This window comes from Perognathus longimembris, chromosome 5, assembly GCF_023159225.1.
Source record: "Perognathus longimembris pacificus isolate PPM17 chromosome 5, ASM2315922v1, whole genome shotgun sequence".
Lineage (NCBI taxonomy): Eukaryota > Metazoa > Chordata > Mammalia > Rodentia > Heteromyidae > Perognathus > Perognathus longimembris.
This window is the reverse complement of record NC_063165.1, coordinates 46,516,708-46,534,524: the sequence shown is the minus strand read 5'-3', so window position 1 is coordinate 46,534,524 and position 17,817 is coordinate 46,516,708. Positions and strand designations below refer to the sequence as shown.

Genomic DNA, 17,817 nt, shown 5'->3' with positions numbered 1-17,817 from the left:
CAGCCAGAGAACGAGGCGAACCCTCTTTTTTCCCTTCGGCTACTTTCGTCCTTTTACGCTCTCCGGGCGTAGCTTCTCAGCGACACTTTCTAATTGGTCCGAGCCGACCCATCGGCTTTTTTCGGTAAGAGCCGCAAACAACCGACGTCGTTGATTGGCTCGGCCTTTGGGTTTCGGCTTTCCAGCCACAGCGGGCGGGAGCGGGCTCGGCGGGCGATTCCCAGACGCTGGTTACGCGGGCGGCGGGGCGCTGGGCGGTGTAAGGCTGGGTGGGGGAGGAAGGGGGCGGAGGAAGAGTTGGGAGGAGAGGAGGGGGAGGGGAGGGGGAAGCGCCTGGCGGCTGCGCAGACGACGTTCCTTACACAGAGCCGCCCCCGACCCGGGCGAATGCGGGCTTGCGCTGCTGCTGCCGCCACCGCCACCGCCACCGCCGCCGCCGCCGCCGCCACCGACACCACCATAACCGCCGCGGCCCGGGCCGACTGACAAAAGAAAGCAGGAAGGAAGGAAGGAAGCGAGGAGGAGCTGACCCCGCAGCCGCTGACAGGGCTCCGGGCTGGGGGCAAAGCGCGGACACTTCCCGAGCCGCACGGAGCAGAGGCGAGGGGCGGAGGGCGGCCGCGCCGCCGGTGCCGCGGCCGGGGAAGGGGGCCCCGGAGAGACGGAAGCGGTTGCCCGGTTCCCATGTCCCCAGCGTATGGGGAGCAATCGTGGAGCCGCTGCCTGGGGTCTGAAGGGAGCTGCCTTCGCCACCGCCGCCGCCATGGGCCCTGGATCCAGCCGCCGCCTGCAGCTGCTCCTGGCGCAATGAGGAGCGGAGTCGCCGCCGCCACCGTCGCCACCACCACCGTCGCCACCGCCCGCCCCTGACGGACTCGCGACTCCGCCGCCCTCCGGCTCGCCGGGCCCTCGCCGTCACCCGCCGGATCCCGCCGCTGCCCGATCCGCAGCGCTGCCCGTCGCATCTCGGAGCCACCTCCTCCCTCCCTCCCTCCCTCCCGCCCGCCCTCTTTCCCATCCCCCTTCTCTCCAAGCGTGAGACTCGTGATCCTTCCGCCGCTCTCCTTCTTCATTGACTCGGGGAAAAAAAAAATCCCCGAGGAAAATAGAATATTCAAAGTACTTTCAATCAACTGTTTGACCTTTCCTTTCACGGGATATATATATGTGTGTATATATATGTAATGTATATATATATATACATATACATCTATTTTTAAAGGACCCTTTTACTCCCTTCTCAGGAAAGGGAGGTGAAAGAATTGTATTCCCCACCCCCCTCAGTCCCAAATCATCTATATGTTAAATATCCGTACCGGTCTGTCTCGAAGGAGAAATACAACCCTTTGCTTTTTTCAAAAAGAACAATATAGCTATTACAGAAGCCAAGAAGACGAAGTCTTTTTTGTTTGCCTTTTTCTTTTTTCTTGTGGGAGAAACTTAATGCTGCATTTATCATTAACCTAACACTCCAACATAAAACAAAAGGAAGAAAAAGGAAGGAAGGAAAAAGGTAATTGGGAAGAGCAATCATGTCGGGGCGACCGAGAACCACCTCCTTTGCGGAGAGCTGCAAGCCAGTGCAGCAGCCTTCAGCTTTTGGCAGCATGAAAGTTAGCAGTGAGTATCAATTTTAATTTTCCACCCCTTTTGCTCCTCACCCTTAAGACAGGAAAACCTCGGGATACCAGGTTCTTAAAACTGTTACATACCTTACTGGAACAATCTAAGGTAATGGAACGGGGCAAAACCTGTCCTCAGTCAAGGATGAGGCCGCTCCCTCTTTTCTCCTCCCATTCCCCCCATCCCCCCTTAACCTTGAATTGAGAGACTGGGATTTTTATTTGGATGATTCCACTGGAAACTTATTTCTCCTCTTATACTTGGCTTGCTGTTGATAGTTAGCTTTATCAAGTACTCCAGTGTTTCCGCGTTAAAAATGGCAATGGAAGGGGTTTCTGGCCCATCGTTTGAATAAAGGGGATAGACTTGATTCATAACCGTGATGTGCGTTTGCAGAGTGTATGTGTGTCTTCTGGACAGAGGGGAGGGTATTTTGCTTAATTCATTAATTCACATCCAAAGGGCTTTAGTTTTGTATTCTTCATAGAGACGTGAAAGCCTCTCTATTCTTGTAGAGACATTGATAGAGACATCCGAGCCTCCTAACACTTCTTTTTTGCCACTGTGACTATACAAAGTATTTCTTTTTAATCTGGGGAAGAAGTTCCCTGGAGTTGGCATTCATGTTGCATCGACTGTAGATCCCTCCCTTTACTAGGGACGGTTGGGGGCCATAAATATCCAGCAGCAGTTTCATCTCCGTGCATTGTTTTCAATTGGACAAATGCCTTAATGTGTTATCTCTCAACCTTCCTGTTTTGATATTACCAGTCTGCCACTATGTAATTTGCTTGATCAAAAGGTAACTTGGAAGCAGGTTCGAGTTTTGACTGTGGTTTGTATTGTCATAGGCCCAAAACTAAAGTTAAATGTTGTCACTGTCATTTAAGTTTTAAGGTGCCATTACATTCTGGAGTACAGGGGATTCCTTTTTTTTCTTAGGACTCTAAAATAATACTGCACTAATTCTGTCACGTTTACCTCGGACTGATTTTTAGTTTCAAGATTATGGATTTAGTCTTTTTCATGCTGGCTTTTGCAAAAGGTTGTGGTGCTAGACATGAAAGCATATTTGGGCTGTATTGGGCTTTCATTTGTATTCAGGGTTGTGGTCTTCACTAGCTACCTAGACTGTACTCTTGCTCTGGATTTGTGCTGAAAAGTGTGGGTTATTAGAATTTTTTATCATTCTAAGTATCCAGTGTTACAGTGTAGCTATTTGTGGAGCTGTTTATGTGGTATTTGATGACAGCTTATTTAAACATACTTCCACAATTTAACAACAAATATCCAAGTTGTTTCTTTCCTTATTTTCTAAAGACATGATGAGGGCAAAACTAAACTACTTTGTTGCTTTAGAAGAGCTGAGAGCACTGGAGAACTAAGGTTTTAAAGAGTCCAAATGTGTATGCTATTATATGAAATAGATTGTATCTTTAAGCAACATAAAGTGATTACTTTTAGTTGCACTTAAGATTTCAATTCTTGTTGGATTTTGATATTTAACTGAAACAAGGTAGTCTAAACTAATAATTGAATCCCAGATATTTTTGACCCTTAACTCAAGGTAGAGGAAGGAAACTGATTTTGCATTTTTCAGTGATCATGCTTTCTAAGTACTTTATGGGGGCATTTGAGAGGAATTAAAAAAAAATCTGGGGTAATTTTCAGCTATAATGAAGCACATATTATAGTAGCTACTTATACTGGAGTGTTTGTATGTTTTTATATTTTGGTCAGTTAGCTTAAAAACCAGTCAGTTTTAGATTATTCACTTATTAGGCTTATTTCAGAGTTGGGTAATGCTCAATTATAATGCTAAGTTTTGGGACTTTTTGTTTTTAGGATTTTCTTTGGAAATGACTGTAATCTTCTCTCCCTCCCTCCCTCCCTTCCTTCCATCCATCCCTGAGCCTCTCGGTGTTCAAGGCCAGTACTCTACCACTTGAGCCACTTCCGACTTTTCCTGTTATATGGTATGGAGGAATAGTTTCTTGCACACTGGGACTAGCACATTACCACTCAGCCACATTCCCAGCCATGACTATAATTCTTAATAGGGGTGTTGATGGAAAAGAGAGTCTCAGGTTTGTATGTTAAAAGTGCTGGTTTTTATATTACCATAAAGGCCAGTTTAATATTTAAAAAGTTGGTGTTTCATGTTGATGCTCTGCTTCTGACAACCTCAGCTTGTAGAATAAAGGGAGCCATTAAGCATTTGTTAGGAGTTTGAATGGACTCCTGTTCAAACCTAGAAATATAGAAGAAATTACAGAACTTGGCCTTAAGCTTTAGTGGTAAAGGCAGAGAGAGAGAGAGAGAGAGAGAGAGAGAGAGAGAGAGAGAGAGAGAGAGAGAGAGAGAGAGAGAGAGTGTGTGTGTGTGTGTGTGTGTGTGTGTAGGAGTAGAAAAACAATAGCATGGTCTCTGCAAGATTTATTAAATGCAAATTAAATCTGTTCAGGAGGGACAAATAAGAGAGGTGGCAAAAAAAAAAAAAAAAAAAAAAGGTTTGGGAAGGAAAGCTTCCACCAAGAAGGTATGTTTTAAAACAGGCAGCTGTCCCTCTAGGTCATGGAGAAGAAAGAAGGATTCTATTTGGGAAGAATGAATAGAAGCAAAAAGTGGTGAGTTTTGTGTGAGAGACAGCAAATGAGTTGGCAAATCTGAATTAAATGGCTTAGAAGGAAAATAAGAGATGGAATTAAAGAAATATGACTAGCTTAGTTGATAGAGAATTAAGGAATGGTAGAAGTTTGGTTCAGATTTGAGAGAGATCTGATTCATTGGGGATTGTTGAACCAGATATTTGAGGATGATTTGAGCAGTTATTTGAAGATGAGTTGTGAACTTGAGTGGAAAGTCATAAGAACTCTTAGATAGTAAGAATATGTTGTAAGTCATGTGCATGCGGTGGGGACAAAAATGTGAAAATGGGATGTTATCTGAACAGATCTGAGGGCAGTGAGTGAAGAACTGGCAGGACTTTGGATTGGATGGAAGAGGAGTATTTGTGAAGGAGTCAGGAGTTAAAAATAAATTCTGAGGTTACTGGTCTGGAAGACTTGACTGCTGAGTTATATTATTGTTAATTGTAATGGGAAAATGGAGAAAATGCTGAGATGAGGGTAGATGAGTTCACTTTAAAAAGTTTTCATATACAACAGATTTTCTTTCAAATTTGGCAGACAGTAGTTGATTACTGGCAAGAATATTTAACTTTCTAGTCTTTTAATTGCAGTTCCTAATTTTTCTGTGCCTAAAAGTGTCAGGTTCATATTTGTGAGCAGTAAACTAGAGACCTATTGAAAAGTTTTCAAAAGTTCAAAAAATAAAATATTTTTTATCACAGATTTAAAAATGCCTGCTCTTAAAAACTTGTTGTAATAGTTCTATGGTAATATATTTGAAAACAATGAAAATACTGTGACCTAAACATTTTAGATAACTTTATGTAGCCTTTAACTTTATCCTTGGTACATGCTTAAAACTTTTCTTGAAATTATTCTTGAGAAAAAGTTAAAATAGCAGTAGTAAGAGTCTTCACTTAGTGATTGCTTAGCAGAAATTAATAGTTGATTTTAAACAAGTATTTTTTTTTTTTGTCCCAAGTTACAATGAGTTATTTTGTTTATGGCTAGCACTCTATCACTTAAGCCACAGCTCCACTTCTGGCTTTTTGGTAGTTCATTGGAGATAAAGTCTTAAGGCCTTTTACTGCTCATGCTGGCTTCAAATCATGATCCTCAGAGCTCAGCTTTCTGAGTAGGATTATTGGCATGAGCCACTGGCACCCAGCATGAGGTGGGTTTTTTTGTTCACACCCAAGATTATATGTTATTAAATACATAATAAGGACCTATACAAGTCCTTCTTTTGACTCGCTTAACGTTTTGCTCAAAATAGATAAAGTAAGGGACTGCCAATGGAAATTTCTGCTTAAAATATTTGGTAATACACACTTTTAGTATAATATTAGGAAAATTTTTAGTTAGTTTCTCAGATTTAATGCTTAAATATGATGTTTGAGAAGAGGAAAGTAAGTCTGTAACTACAATTTACTTTCTCATGAACTTTTTTTAAAACTTTTAAGAGCCTATTTTCCAAGGAAGTTGTGTCATCAAAAAATGTCATTAGAATCTAGCTGATTTCTTATCTTGTATTAATGATTGTTCATGTGTGAGACTGAAAATCAGAACTTTGGTTTTACTTCTTTTCCAATCAGACTTACCCATAGTTGTTAAAATACTTAAGATATTCATGTAAGAATTGTTGCTTTCATTGCGTGCACCTGTAGAAAGCTAATTGTCTAGTGACAGCCACAGGCACTAGGATACAGCTTCAAAGGAATGTAGAGATTCACAAATCAATTTATGGTTGATAAGGAAATGTATTTAAAAAAGGATGGGTCATCTCTTTTCACTGAAACTCACATTTATTACTTGAGGTTTTCACCAGTGTGGTTAAAAAAAAGCCTAAATAAATCAAATGAAATTTTAAAAACAAAAATTTAAATTCCCACGCATTCATTAGGCAGCTCAGTTGATGTAGAGAGTATCTCAGTCAGTCCCACGTTACTGTCAGTTCTATTTTTGTACTTAAATTGTGTGATCTGCTGAGTGTTTCCCTGTCCTTAATTTTGTGAAAATATGCTTCCCCCAGAGCAAATGGTGCCTAAAAAGCAAGGTTAAAGTCAATATTATTAAGTGATAAAGTAAAAATTTTAGTCTTACTGAAAAGTGGCATGTGTTTAGTGGAAGTTGGGTTATGGGAAAAATGGATCAAATATCTGCACTACAGGACTAAACTATGTTCATCCTCAGTATTTATAGTTTTATTTTTTTTTTCTCAGTGATGATCTTGGGATCATACACCTGCTGATGCTAAGGGTCTATTGTATTTGCACACTGTTCTACTTTTTATATTGGACTTAAGTTGCAGAAGTGAGATAATCTTTGGGATAGAAAACAAGCCTGGAAAAAGCTAGAATTTTTCTAAGTGCTTGCAGGTGATTCTGAGACTGAGGAAGCTCTATTTTTATGTAAGTTCTGTGCATGGTGAAGGCTGAGAAATACATATATGCTGACACATATGTGACATATGTGGCACATAGACAGGGCCTACTTGAGTTCAAACCCAGGACCAGCACAAAAAGAAGGAAGGAAGGGAGGGAGGGAGGGAGGGAGAGAAGAAGGAAGGAAAGAAGGAAGGAAAGATGGATATAAATGTTACCTCATTGTACCAATGTTCCTTATATGTCTGTCTACCTTTCTGGGCATCAAATATAACTATTCAATCCAAAGCATAAACCAATTTAAATAATTATCTTAAAATATTTCTTGGAAAAGTTTTCCTTCCTAAAAGATGTTTACTTTTTTTTTGGGGGGGGGTGCCACAGTTCTGTTGTTCTGTTAAATAGTACTTGAGATTGAAGACAAGCATGAGGACAGTAGAATGTGAGGCTGATAGGTCTTCTGATGCTCTACTCTGCAATGGATAATGGAGGGTGAGAGCCAATGGGTGTAACAGTAGTGTATGCTGGTATTAACAGGACCAACTTGATTCCTCAGATACTGTTCTATGAAGATATCACCATTTAGCATTATTTTCTAGTTTTTTTTGGAGAGGGTAGAGGAGGAAGAGAAAGGGAATATTGCACAGTTTCAGGAATACAAACATTTTCATGGCTTTTGGGTTTTAAAGGAGATTGCAGTCTTTGTTCCTATATTTGGCTATACATATCTTCCTTGGCTATACCAAATATCTTAGAAAAATTTTTAATGTGATGTAGAGATGTATGTTTTTATATTAAAATCTGTGTGAATAGAACAGCAAGGAATGTTAAAAGGGAACAAGATGTTTCCCCAAATTTTCTATCATTAAACTTGTAAAATAAAGGAATATTTATTCTATGCTAGTATTTATTAAAAGCATTTTTATTCTAGTTTTATATTTCAAAAAAGTCATGTACAACACATATGGACATTCAGTAGGTTATTGTATGTTTATTTGTGTTTGTAACATCCTTGGTCTGTTACAGTACACAAAGACAAAACTTTGTAGATTTATACTAATAATTGTTTCTCATTTTGCTTATTTATTTATTTTTTGGCCAGTACTGGGCCTTGAACTCAGGGCCTGAGCACTGTCCCTGGCTTCTTCTTGCTCAAGGCTAGCACTCTGCCACTTGAGCCACAGCGCCACTTCTGGCCGTTTTCTGTATATGTGGTGCTGGGGAATTGAACCCAGGGCCTCATGTATACAAGGCAAGCACTCTTGCCACTAGGCCATATCCCCAGCCCCTTGCTTATGTTTTGAAGAGAAAAGGTAAAATTTTGTATTTGGTTGAGTCTTAGTTTTTTTGAGAGGGAGTGTGTGTGAGTGGTGGTGCTAGTCCTGGGGCTTTACCTCAGGGCCTGGGTACCATCCATGAGCATAGCATCTCTTGCTCAAGGCTAGCACTTTACCATTTAAGCCAAAGTGCCATTCCTGGATTTTTCTGAGTAGCATATTGGAGATAGGAGTCTCACACTTTCCTGCCCAGGCTGGCTTCAAACTATTATCCTCATATCAGCTTCATGAGTAGCTAGGATTACTGGGGTAAGCCACCAGGGCCTGGCTGTGGTTAGTATTTTTGATGACATATTTTTTACTGGAATTAATTTTTCCAGACTAACTTTCCCTTTTATTACCAGGATACCATAGCAAACTGCACAAAGCTGATTCATATTAATGTGATCTAGAGATGTTTCTTGATTGCATTTGAAATCAAAATAGTGATTAAAAAGTAAACGTTTTTGGGCTGGGAATGTGGCTTAGTGGTAGAGTGCTTGTCTAGCATGCACAAAGACCGGAAGTGGCCTTGTGGCTCAAGAGGTAGAGTGCTAGCCTTGAGTAAAAAGAAGCCAGGAACAGTGCTCAGGTCCTGAGACCAAGTCCCAGGACTAGCCTCCTCCCCCCCCCCCAAAAAAAAAGTAAACATCTTTTAGGAAGGAAAACTTTTCCAAGAAAAATTTTAAGATAATTATTTAAATTGGTTTATGCTTTGGATTGAATAGTTATATTTGATGCCCAGAAAGGTAGACAGACATATAAGGAACATTGGTACAATGAGGTAACATTTATATCCATCTTTCCTTCCTTCTTCCCTCCCTCCCTCCCTCCTTCCTTCCCTCCCTCCCTCCCTCCCTCCCTCCCTCCCTTCCTCCCTTCCTCCCTCCCTCCCTTCTTTTTGTGCTGGTCCTGGGTTTGAACTCAAGTAGGCCCTGTCTAAGCTTTTCCCCTCAAGGCTAGTATTCTGTCATTTGAGCCATGGTTCTACTTTTGGCTTTTTGCTGGTTAAGTGGAAGTAACAGTTTTATAGGTTTTACTGCCTAGGCTAGCTTTGCACTGTGATTCTCAGACCTTAGACTCCTGAATAGTTAAGATTACAAGCATGGGCCCACTGGTGCCCATTTTCTTTATTTTTAAATTATCATTAGTTGTGTCATTGTACAATTTTTGTCTTAGGAAGGTAAAAATAGTTTTAGAACAAGTGGCCATGAATTATTGTGTAATTAACATGTGGTATACATACTGAGTAATTACTAAACACTGCCAAATTCCACATGCAATATTATTTTAATTTGTATGTCAGTGCTGTAAAGTCACTAATATATTATTCCCACTTTATAGATGAGGTAGATGAGATTCTGAGATATGAATAAGTGGTGAAGATTACATGGCTGGGAAGTGGCTTTGCCAGGGTTATGCTTAGGCTTCTGAATCTAGAGCACTTGAATATGTGTTATAGAGAATATGTTGCTGTTATCTGAACACTTGGATTCCAGAGGTAAGTTGTAAGTATCTTTTGCTTTTAGGGTAGTCTTTCTGTGCTAATTTAGCAATAACTGTGGTAAGATTTTCATCATTAGTACTGCTTGGAAATTATTCTAGGTTTGTCTCTTAGCAGATATAGTACTTACCCATTTATATTTGTATTAAAAATTCTTAGTTCAAAAATTTCAAGGCAGACTCATTAAGACAAACATTAAAAATGAAAATATTAAGGTTTATGCTCACACAAGAATATATGATTTTTTTTTTTTTTTTTTTTGCCAGTCCTGGGCCTTGGACTCAGGGCCTGAGCACTGTCCCTGGCTTCTTCCCGCTCAAGGCTAGCACTCTGCCGCTTGAGCCACAGCGCAGCTTCTGGCCGTTTTCTGTATATGTGGTGTTGGGGAATCGAACCTAGGGCCTCGTGTATCCGAGGCAGGCACTCTTGCCACTAGGCCATATCCCCAGCCCCTATATGATTTTTTTTGCTCAGTGTTAAGTCAGAGCATTCCAGTGAAGAGTAATGAGAGATCATAAATGAAGCTGGTATATTTATGTCCTAGGTAAAATTAGCATGTATCATTATTAAGTTTTAACATTAGTCATTATTAAGGATTATTCTCTTCTCATCTCCCATCTAATTGCTTATGAAAATTTACCCTTCTAAAATTTTATGCCAAACTGAAAGAAGTATTTTTCAAATTGTAGATTCAATTGATTAGTCCACTATTGGGTATATGTTAGTGTCTAAAATTTGGGAATTATTTATTTAGTATAGATAGGTTCAATAGCTTCAAGGGAAATTACTCTGATAATAGGTTCAAATAGCTCCAGGGGATATCACTTTGATAATTGTCCAAAATATTTACCTAAAGAAGGTTAGAGCTGGGCTCTGGTGGCTCTTACCTGTAATCCTAGCTAGTCAGGAGGCTAAGATCTGAGGTTTGCAGTTTGAAGCCAGCTTGGGCAGGAAAGTCTCTGAGATTCATTTCCATTGAACCACTAAAAGCCAGAAGTGGAACTGTGGCCAAAAGGTTAGAGTGCTAGTCTTAAGAACAAAAATTCAGGGACAGTGTCAAGGCTCAGTCAGAGTTCAAGCCATAGAACCTGAACAACAACAACAAAAAAGGTTAAAGTATACTAACTCAAGTCTTCTTTTAGTTTTGGTAGTACTGGCATTTGAACTCTGGGCCTAGGATTTGCTAGGCAGCGCAGGCAGTCTGCTGTAGAGCTATTCTACTGGCCCCCTTTTTGTACTGATTAGTTTTGAGATGGGTCTAACTTCCTGCCAGGCATCCTTTTTTTTTTTAAATTTTTTATTTTTTTTTATTAATTGGACATAAATTTTTTTACAAGGTGTTGTGCAAAGAGGGTGCAGTTACATAGTAGGGCAGTGTGTACATTTCTTATGATATCTTACAACCTGTTTTTCTATCCCTTGTCTAGGTCAGGTTGACATATATGCAATATACAATGTATCAAGAACATATACAGTATTCACAGACTTGGTCTCTACTGTCTCTCCGTCTCCCTTTGTTAACAGTCATATATCAGGGAGATCATGCCCCTTTGTTTTCTGTGTTCTAGGCTTGTCTCACTCAACGTTATTTGTTCGAGTTCCGACCATTTCCCTGCAAATACCAATATTTCACCATTCCTAATCGCTATGTAGTATTCCATTGTGTATAAGTACCATATTTTTTGGATCCATTCGTCTGTGGAGGGGCATCTGGGTTGTTTCCATATTTTAGCTATTGTGAATTGTGCCGCGATAAACATGGTAGTACAAATGCCTTTTTGATATCTTGGATTTTGCTGTTTAGGATAGATGCCTAGGAGTGGTATGGCTGGGTCATAGGGTAGGTCTATATTGAGCTTTTTGAGAAACCTCCATACTGTTCTCCAAAGTGGTTGTACTAATTTGCACTCCCACCAACAATGGAGAAGGGTTCCTCTTTCCCCACAGCCCCTCCAGCATTTGTTGTTTCCTGAGTTCAGAGTATAGGCCATTCTAACTGGGGTGAGGTGGTATCTCAGGGTTGTTTTTATTTGCATTTCCTTTACTAGCAGGGATGTTGAGCATTTCCTCATATGTTTCTTTGCCATTTTTATATCTTCTCTTGTGAAGTCTCTCTTTAGCTCTTTTGCCCATTTCCTAATAGGTTTATTGGGCTTGGAGGGGCTTAGTTTTTTGAGTTCTCTGTAGATGACCGATATCAGGCCTTTGTCTGTTGCTGTGCTGGTAAATATCCTTTCCCATATCGTTGGCTGTCTTTCTATTTTGGTGGCTATGTCCTTAGCTGTGCAGAAACTTTTTAATTTGTAGTAGTCCCATTTGTCCAGTCTTTCCCCTATTTGTGTGCCCCTGGGACTATATTCAGGAAGTTCCTTCCTGTGCCTGTAAGTTCTAGTGTCTTTCCTACTCTGTCCTTCAGTAGTTTCAAGGATTCAGGTCTGATGTTGAGGTCCTTGATCCATTTTGAGTTGATCTTGGTGCATGGTGATAGGCTTGGGTCTACTTTGAGTTTTCTGCATATGGCTGCCCAGTTCTCCCAGCACCAGTAGTTGAAGAGGCTATGTTTATTCCATTGTATATCTTTAGCTCCTTTGTCGAATATCAGTTGGCTGTAAGAGTGCGGTTTTATTTCTGGGTCTTCAGTTCTAATCCATTGGTCTTCCGATCTGTTTTTATACCAATACCATGCTGTTTTTGTTATGATGGCCTTGTAGTAGATCTTGAAGTCAGGTATTGTGATACCTCCTGCATTGCTTTTTTGCCTGCCAGGCATCCTTGATCTTCTATTTTTGGCTTCGCATCATAGCTGGGATGCCAGGTAATACAACTATACCCAACTCCTTCCTTTGAGGTAGAATCTCTCTTATTCCTTTCCCTGGGCTGGCCTAAGAACCAACATTTTCCTAACTAGGATTACAAACACATGCCCCTACTCTTAGCTATTGTTTGAAAAGGGATCTTGTGAACTGAACTAGATTGCCCAGGGTTGTCCTCTTGCACCAGTCCTCCTGTTCTTAGCCTCTTAAGTATCTAGGTTTATAAGCATGGGTGCCTGGCCTTTCCTCTCTTTTTAAGGGGTAGGAGAGTATCTCCTGGGGAGTAGCATATCAAACATTCTCTAAATTTGTTGCTCATTAAAATGAGGTTGCCTTCTGGATGATGGATTTCAGTGATAATGGAAAAAAAGATATTAAAGTCTTTAGTAGTATTCTGTCCCAATAGTATTCTTTTTCTAGCTCCTCTGTTGTCCATTTGCATTTGTTACTTAGCAACAGGGCTTTATCTGTTGCAAGGTTTATTTTTTTCTAGTTGGTATTTATGTGGAATTCCAGTTTGGAGTTTCACTTGTCTGTACCTCTCTAGAATGCTTAGAAGACACTAATGGACTCACTTAAGCTTTCTTAAGAGAACAAGTTTTCTTAGAGAACAAGTTTGCCAATTAATACTTCTGGCCTCTGTAATGAAAATTAAAAAAAAATGAGTATACCAGTTGTTTTGCTAAAGAAAGAGTTGTAGCAAAGTGCTTTTCTTTCTTTTGTAGGTATGAGGAATTCTTAAGGAATTGACTAAAACTGTAGTTAAATATTTATGGGCCAGGAATGTGGCTTAGTGGTAGAGTACTTACTTGTCTAGCATACATTAAGTCCTGAGTTCAATTCCTTAGTACCACATAAACAGAAAAAGACAGAAGTGGTGCTGTGGCCCAAGTGATAGCAAAAGAGGTGTAGACACAATGCCCAGGTCCTGAGTTCAAACCCTAGGACTGAAAAAGAAGGGAAAAAAAGATTGGGTGTTTTAGGTTGTTTTTTTTTTTTTACCCCCCCTCCCTTTTTTTTTTTTTTGCCAGTCCTGGGCCTTGGACTCAGGGCCTGAGCACTGTCCCTGGCTTCTTCTTGCTCAAGGCTAGCACTCTGCCACTTGAGCCACAGCGCCACTTCTGGCCATTTTCTGTATATGTGGTACTGGGGAATCGAACCCAGGGCCTCATGTATACGAGGCAAGCACTCTTGCCACTAGGCCATATCCCCAGCCCACCACTTCCCCCTTTTTAATGTACTGGTACTGGCATGTGACCTCAGGGCCTTGCATTCACTTGGCTTTCTTGCTCATGGTTGGTGCTGTACCATTCTAGCTTTTTCTTCTGGTTAGAGATTGAAGTCTACAAAGCTTTTATGCCTGGTTTGACTTGGAACTTTATCTTTTAGGTTCTAGCCTCCTGGGTAGCTAGGATTTCAGCCTAACTACCAGCACCCAGCTAAATCTTTACTTTCTGAACTTGAATTAATTGAGGTAAAAGGCCAATGGTCTTAAACAGTGAATACTTAGTCACACATTTAAATGGGTACTGGTGATGTACCTGTAATCCTAGCTGCTTGAGAGGATCATTATGGTTTGAGGCTTATTTGGGCATACCTGTGAAACCCCTTTATAACCAATAACAGATGGTTACATGTCTATAGCATGTGTCTGGGAAGCTGAGATTGGTAGGACTGTGGTTCTAGGCCAGCCCAGGCAAAAATGTCTTTCAGATCCCATTTCAGTTGAAGTTGTGCCTGTCATGCCAACTAGATGAGAAGCCTAAATAGGCAATTGCAGTCTAGATGTGGACCCCAGCCAAAAGTAAGACCCTCTTTCAAAATAATCAATGCAACAATGAAGGACTGGAAATGTTGACTGTTGGGTAGAGCAAGGCCTGGAATTCAAAAGGAATGCTACAGATATTTAAAAAATTATCTGTATTGCCAAGTAGATATCTTGTATATTTTTCTGGAAATAGAAGAAGATAACAGAGGAAAATTTACTTTTTCCTTTAGCCTTCCATCTTCAGATCTTTTAGATGAGAAAACCTATTCTCCTGAAAGATCAGAGGTGCAGAGTATGTCAATATCTGTGAAGTCTGCCTTTATTTCTTTTTATTTTATTTATTTATTTTTTATTTTTTTATTTTTTGGCCAGTTGTGGTCCTTGGACTCAGGGCCTGAGCACTGTCCCTGGCTTCTTCCCGCTCAAGGCTAGCACTCTGCCACTTGAGCCACAGCGCCGCTTCTGGCCGTTTTCTGTATATGTGGTGCTGGGGAATCGAACCTAGGGCCTCGTGTATCCGAGGCAGGCACTCTTGCCACTAGGCTATATCCCCAGCCCTTTATTTCTTTTTAAAAAGTTTATTTTAATTTTTTCATTCCTCTTTACCTCTTTAAGAGCATATGGTTTCGTTCTCCTAAGCTAAACGTATCTTTGTCTTTTTTTTTTTTTTTTTTTTTTGGGTGCTTCCAGTGTTAGGGCCTGCACCCAGTCCCTGAGCTTTTGTGCACAGGGCTAATGATCTACCACTTGAGCCACAACTCAATTTATGGCTTTTCTGGTGCTTAATTGGAGACAAGAGTCTCATGGACTTGCCTGCCTAGATAGCTTTGAACCTCCACCTTCAGATCACAGTGTCCTGAGTAGCTAGGCTTATAGGCATGAGCTATGGCCATTCAATCATTCCTTAATTTAAAAAAAAATTACTATGTACATGAGGTTAAAAATGGAAATAGTATAGAATGGCTGGAAATAGAAACTTGCTATCTCTTCCTCAGCCTTCCTTTTCAGATGTAACTTTATAATAGCCGTCTCCTCTAGTAGTTCTTGTCATATTTTTAATTAGTTTGCTTTTAATTTTTTGGGTTTTTTGGTCAGTCATAGGGCTTGAACTCTGGGCCCCGGGTGCTGTCCTTGAGCTCTTCAGCTCAAAGCTAGTGCTGTACCAGTTGAGCCACAGTGTCACTTCCAGTTTTCTGAGTGGTTTTTTTGGGGGATAAGAGTCTCATGGGGGGCTGGGAATGTGGTTTACTCGTAGAGTGCTTGCCTAGCATTCATGAAGTCCTGGGTTCAATTCCTCAGTACCACATAAACACAAAAAGCTGGAAGCGGTGCTGTGGCACTAGGCTTGAGTAAACAAAGCTCAGGGACAGTGTCTAGGCCCTGAGTTCAAGCCCCAGGACTGGCAAAAAGAAGAAAAAGAAAAGGAAAAAAAAAAAGAATCTTATGGACTTTTCTGCCAGCACTGGCTTTGTACTGGCTTTGAACAGTGATCCACAGATATCAGCCTCCTGAGAAACTAGGATTATGGGCACGAGCCACCAGTGCCTGGCTGCTTTTAGTTTATTTTTAAACTTAATGTTAGATATTTTTGTCTCCTCATTATTATGGTAGATATTGTTTATTGCTGTGCCTATCTTTTGTTGTTATGCTAATATAATTATACCACTGTTTTTAGTTAAATTATTATTTAAAATTTTCTTAGTATCTAGACACTGAAAAACAATTACAGCAGAAATGAGTCCATAAAATGTTTATATTTTCTTTGAAAACCAGCTTTACTGAGACATAATTCACATACTATAAAATCCATCCATTTGACGTATTAATTTTATTGGATTTTAGTATGCTTATTAAGTTGTGCAGCCGTCAACTCCATGATTTAATTTCAGGATTCTTTAACACCTTAGAAAGAACCCTTTACTTATTAATGGTCATGTAGGCATCTACTAATTCCTATATTCTTATTCTGGATTTCATATAAATGTAAGTGGACTTACCTACTTCTGTGGCCTTTTTGTTTGTTTGTTTGGTTCTGGGTCTTGAACTCAGGGCCTGGGTGCTGTCCCTTAGCTCTTTTACTCAAGGCTAGTTCTCTGCCACTTTGAGCCATAGCACCACTTCCTGTTTTCTGGTTGTTTTGTGGAGATAAGAGTCTTAGTAACTTTCCAGACTTTCCTGTCCAGGCTGGGTTTGAACTGCGATCCTCAGATCTCAGCTTCCAGAGTAGCTAGGAATATAGATGTGAGCCACCAGCACCCACTTATGTGGCCTTTTATAACTTTTGCTTAGCATAATGTCTTCAAGATTGTTCCTTGTGGTGGCATTGTATTAATGTCTTCTTCCTTTGGTTGCTAAATAATATTCACTATATAGAAACACCACAATTTATGTATTCCTTTGATCAGTTTACAGGTATTTAGATGTTGATGCCTTTTGGCTAGTCTGCTAGATAGGTACCTAGGAGTGCAATTGTAAGATTATATAATAGCAATTCTATATTTAACTTTTTTTTTTTTGGCCAGTCCTGGGGGCTTGGACTCAGGGCCTGAGCATTGTCCCTGGCTTCCTTTTGCCCAAGGCTAACACTCTGGCATTTGAGCCAGTCTCCTGGCCGTTTTCTGTATATGTGGTACTGGGGAATCAAACCCAGGGCTTCATGTATGGGAGGCAAGCACTCTTGCCACTAGGCCATATTCCCAGCCCTGTATTTAACATTTTAAAGGAACTATGGAATACTTCCAAAGTCATAATCACATCTTCTTTAACTTTTTTTTGGTTGGTTGCTTATGGGACTTCAACACAGTGCCTGGACTCTGTCCTTGAGCTCTTTTGCTCAAGACTATAGTGTTCTACCACTTGAGACACAGTGCCACTTCTGGCTTTCCGGTTAATTGGAGATAAGAGTCTCTTGGACTTGCCTGCCTGAGTTGGCTTTGAACTGTGATCTTCAGATCTCAACCTATTGAGTAGCTAGGTAATATTATAGGCATGAGCCATTGTCCCCATTATCCCATTTAACAAACTTCTCTCTAGGTTGTTACCTGGTGCCCCCCCCCCCCCACTTCTTTTCCTGGATTATCCTGTTTCTTAGCACCTTCTTTCTGTTGCTGGTATCTGACCTGGTTGTTTTTCAGGACCCACTGAACAGCTGTAATCCTCTCATTTCATTTATTGCTCTTCAGGGTTGGCTGTCTTGTTTGCTAGATCTAATATCTTTGTTTCACTGAATATTTACTATCCCATATAATCAGTCTTCCAACATCAACCAATAGTGCCCAAATTACTAACCAACTGTTTGGTCCTTTTTTGTTCTCTTCCTCCCTTCCCCTCTTACCCTTTCTCCCTCCCTTCCCCCCCATATTTTGCTCATTCTGACCTCTTGGATACTAGGATTATTAGCACCCTCTATACACCTCTCCCCACTGGGCTCATTTTGTTTTCTATATTTGCTCCAGAAGGGTAGTTAGGGGAAGAAGACACACTTTTTAGTGCAACTTTTCTGTTTGGAGACATGCTTTTGTCAGTACAGTCAACTAATTACTACTCTAACATGAAGTATCAGCATGAGGCAAGTATACAACTCTTAATATTAAGAAATTGTTTAGGTCAGAGTTATTCAGAATTAGGCAAACCATATGAGCATTTTCAAATTTCTTATAGATCATATAAAGTAAGATGCATGAAATAAAATTTAATATGTTTTATTTAACTTAGATATCTGAAAATTTAATATATACAAAATTAGTTTATATTTATTTTATTTTATTGATCTGTGTCAT

The 17,817-nt window shown here is 40.3% G+C and overlaps 1 protein-coding gene across 2 annotated transcripts in view; it reads left to right on the top strand.

The window, feature by feature from the left end:
• Positions 1-467: 467 nt before the first annotated feature.
• Gsk3b (glycogen synthase kinase 3 beta) overlaps positions 468-17,817 on the top strand; it is a 139,070-nt gene continuing 121,720 nt past the window's right edge. For both annotated transcript variants that reach the window (XM_048346707.1, XM_048346708.1), the window contains exon 1: positions 468-1,620. In XM_048346707.1, the coding sequence (XP_048202664.1) occupies positions 1,533-1,620 (88 nt within the window). In that variant the 5' untranslated portion in view covers positions 468-1,532. The remainder of the gene's footprint in view (positions 1,621-17,817) is intronic.